Raw genomic sequence first — 4,351 nt, forward strand, 5'->3', positions numbered from 1 at the left:
AATGTTCACTTACAACTAGGATTTAATCAATGAATGTTTTGATAATGGAATCTTTAAATTTATGTTTTTTGTATACTTTATTGTTTTAATCTACGCTTTGCATAGCCTGGAAAATTGAAAGCCTGAAAAAGAACAGTTCTTTTGTGATGCAGCATTTACTTAGTCTGATACTTAAAAGGCATTAAAATTGCAGTAGGCCTACTTTTCCGACGCACTACTTGCATCTCAGCAGAAAAGAAAAGCAGTTCTCACCTGCGTTATAAGCGGCCAAATCTGCACCTGGCCCGGGGCTTTTCCGTTTCCTCGGGCGTCCTTTCTGTACGCTGCCCACTCCGTTGTAGTAGGAGACCGCGAGCGCCCCCGCTGTACCCAGCGCTTTACTTGGAGCCACGTCCGTGTGATTGAAGTGTCCGTAGTCCCCCTGCACGAGTGTCTCGAAGTGTAAACGGCAGTACACGAGACTGTCCTTCATGCCGAAATGGTCCCCCGTAGTCAGCATTTTGTTACACGTCGTGCACGTGAAACAGTTTAAGTGGTACACCAAGTCCCGAGCTCGCATTACCATTTCCGAGGCTGAAATCCCGAGATGGCAGCGCGCGCACCTCTGCACCGAAAACCTTCTGTACAAAAGAGACACAGTCATGTGCCTAGATTGAACAGCTTATCGACATACAAGTGCTATGTAAATATTTAGCTACAATGGGCCTTGTCTGCTACCGAAAATGGAGGCCTCATTAATTTCTTCGTTAAAAAGTGCTGTCTGATATTTACTGCTGAAAACAAAAAATAAAACACCGAAGCTGATAAATGTAATAATTATCCATAAAAGCCAACATATTTAATTTACCTTTTTTCCATGAATAACGTGGCGGCATTAACGCTACATTGTAAAACAATATTCACTTTATAGACTTAGATATTAATATATCTATATTATATATTATATCAGGCTTACCCTACTGTTACAAAGTACTGTTAAACTATTGTTACAAAGGCATTAAAATATCACTCTACGCAGCTAAACGTTCGCTATTTTGCTAGTTTTACGAGGGTTAAATAATCTGTTAATTTGCTGCCTATTTTCTTCGTTTAAGAATACATCCCTCCACAAAGTGTCGAGTATGTGTCTAAGGCTACATTGTTAAAGAAAAAAAAGTAACTTTGGGAAATCTGGCTTGCATGAAGCCACTCACCTGTAATAGTCTTCCTTGCAGTAGATGCTTCCATCCTTACTAAAGCATGTGAGCTCGGACTCCAGGTTGAGTTTGCACTCGCAGCATTTCAGACAGCGCATGTGCCACTGCTTGTCTACGGCAAGCAAATAATAGCGGTCGGATATTTTGCTCCCGCAGCCCGCACACAGAGCCACACGTTCACCGCTCATCGACGGCATGCTCTGAAGAAAAAAACACCACATACAGGTTCAGCAGAGTCTGGGTCCAACCTGTCCTAAAAGCATATTTTCCAACCATTTGACAGAAAATCACGTAAATGACTGGGGGGAAAAACAACCACTAGGCGATTGATCAATGTATATTATCCTAAAATCTGAGGTTGCAACCGTATTTCATGCAAAATTGCATGGCCTCTTAAAAAAAAAAAAAAACAGCGACTTCATACGAATTAAATTGAAAATTCCGAGCGCTAATTCTTGTGAATTTGCAACCCAGGCACGTGAAGGGTTAAATGCATCTAGGCATTTTAATACATATCAAAGATACGCATTTTACTATTCATATATTTTTAAATAACTCTGTTGCTGCCTGAGCACGATAGCTGTTTTGCACCTGCGCTTACGATCATGGCCATTACATCTTTTTCAAAGGCCATAACTCCTGCATCGTAATCAATCTCTCAATCTCTCTCTCTCTCTCTCTCTCTCTCTGACACAAACACATTCTTCTTCTCATTATTATTATTATTATTATTATTATTATTATTATTATTATTATTATTATTATTATTATTATCTACAGTTTATTGTGTCGAAAGAGTGTGTGATGACTGCACTGAAACTTGTCCAACTCACCCCATCTACACACACACACACACACACACACACACACACACACACACACACACACACACACACACACTGTGGGTTTTACTAGATATATTGTGGCTCTAATGTTAAAATGAATTACCATTGTTTAGCCACCCTCACGTATAGATTAAAAAGAAATAGAAAATGGCGTTGAAAACATACCCATCATTGGTTGGTGACTCTTCTATATGGGTTGTACAGCACATGAGCCAAAACTTCTCCAAATATTAATTCAAATTTGAAGTACATTTTATCTATCTATCTATCTATCTATCTATCTATCTATCTATCTATCTATCTATCTATCTATCTATCTATCTATCTATCTATCTATCTATTTCTATTAGGAGGCTTTATAGCTTACCTTTCTCCTAAACTGCGTTTTCACAACTCCGTAGGCTTTGGTAAAGGTAACTAAAATACTTGCAAACATCAAAACGGTTTCATGAAATTGGTCTGGGTAAAGGTAACTAAAATACTTGCAAACATCAAAACGGTTTCATGAAATTGGTCTGTAATTTAATCGTTCAATTTTATAGACTGAAAGAGAGAATCAAGAGAGAATGTGAGCATTTTACCAACTGCTTGTTTACTCGTGAAAATCATTTTGCAATAAATCAGCCTACACTGTTACAAATTACAAATTAATAAGAATAGAAACAAATATACTAAGCATTTACAAATGTTTAACAAGTGGATTAACAAATGGATTAAAATTCATTCCTTTTTGGTTCTGATTTATACCATTTAATTTGGGCTTGGATTATTGGTTTAATATTAGCTAATGTCTGAAAATTCATAACTCATATGATATAAGTTTTTTATATTATTTTAATCCGTAAAGTATCCCAATTTTAAATTTGTAAAACATTACATTTTTCTAAACGTTTCATTGGCTCTGTAACAGTTTAAAATGGAAAATATAGCATGTTATCAGGCAACGTGTCTGCAGCGTGTGTTATTACCTACCATTTCTCTTTCACCCATATCTATGGCCGAACTGATAGCAGCTGAGTCGCTCTTGCTTCTGCGCTCCATTTCTTCCATCACGCCATGAATGTCGCCTCCGGACAGACCGTGGAAAAGCATCGCGTAAGGGAGTGAAAAGCACGTGTTTGCTTCCGTAAGGTACAGTCCTGGCACTTTGTGGTTCATATGACTTCGCTTAAGAACGCGCCGTTGTGGAAATCCTAATCAGAAGCTAATACTTTATTGTTCTTTTGTCGCTACTGCCTTTTCTCCAAAGTAAGTAAATTGACATAGAGCACATCAGCGGCACACAAAACGCATACATTCGGATTTCGGTGCATTCCAGAGCTTTGAGCGCGGATCAACAAGGAGAGGCCACTGTAGTAACGCTCGTCTGAAGTGTTTCGTGGGCAGTTTTCAATTGGACAGGCATGTGTCATCGCACGGTTAAACAGACCAAGACGGTTTGTCTTTTCGGCCTGAGGATGGAGCAGGTTGCAGCCGCACTTCACCGAAAATCCATTTTTTTCTCATCGCCGAATAAAAAATAATCCTGAAATGGTGTGGAAATTTCGACTACAGATTCAACCTTTCGAATTTTACTAATGTTTGCATCTTCATAGTGTTTTCACTTCCTTTGAGGCGCTTTGTCATTTCAAAAGATGTCCAACTTCAGCAAGGCAGAAGGCTCAATTGAATGATAAATACTAACATATCGACAGCTTTAACGATGGCTACTTTAATGCCAAGTGCTTGTTTAACGCCACATATTCTCTGAAAGGAGCTGTTGTTATTCGCAAGCGATGTTTCCCTCGTTTCGTCGCAGACAGATGCAAGTAATTGAGGAGGAGGAGTTGAGTGCACTTTTGGAGTGTGCGTATGTGAGTGTGTTATGCCGTATTTTTCCAGCCCCCTACTCCTGTTCTCGGTTCTCTAAATGCGCGCGACCCTCCGCGCCTTTTTTTACGGAGACCTTGACGTCACAGCTCACAGCGCACAGTCATTGGTTGTGCGGCGCAATCAGACTCGTGATAAGAGCGACGTGTAGAAATATTGCCAGGATTTAAGTTTGTCCGGACACAAATGTGATGGTAACTTACGCGCAAATGATATTTCAGTATTGTTGCTTATGATTTGGTGTGTTTATTTTATTTAAATAATAGCTAATAACAAAAAAACAAAACATATAACTATGATTATAATAATCAGCGAAGCGCAATGTTCAGTGATTAGGCTACTTTGGAGCGCGTGCCTTGGAATCAAGTGAGGTCCAGATCTGACAATAAGTTATTTTAAGATTATTATCTGATGATACATTTTCAGCACAATTCTCAGATA

The 4,351-nt window shown here is 39.0% G+C and overlaps 1 protein-coding gene across 1 annotated transcript in view; it reads right to left on the reverse strand.

Annotated features, from left to right (window-relative positions):
* Positions 1-3,746, reverse strand: part of lhx2b (LIM homeobox 2b) — a 16,371-nt gene extending 12,625 nt beyond the window's left edge. Inside the window, exons 1-3 of the mRNA XM_060930790.1 lie at positions 3,014-3,746; positions 1,194-1,396; positions 253-620 (exon numbers count right to left, since the gene is read on the reverse strand). Coding sequence (XP_060786773.1) covers positions 253-620; positions 1,194-1,396; positions 3,014-3,199 — 757 coding nt within the window. The 5' untranslated portion in view covers positions 3,200-3,746. The remainder of the gene's footprint in view (positions 1-252; positions 621-1,193; positions 1,397-3,013) is intronic.
* Positions 3,747-4,351: the final 605 nt, after the last annotated feature.

The sequence above is a fragment of the Neoarius graeffei genome, chromosome 10, assembly GCF_027579695.1.
Source record: "Neoarius graeffei isolate fNeoGra1 chromosome 10, fNeoGra1.pri, whole genome shotgun sequence".
NCBI lineage: Eukaryota > Metazoa > Chordata > Actinopteri > Siluriformes > Ariidae > Neoarius > Neoarius graeffei.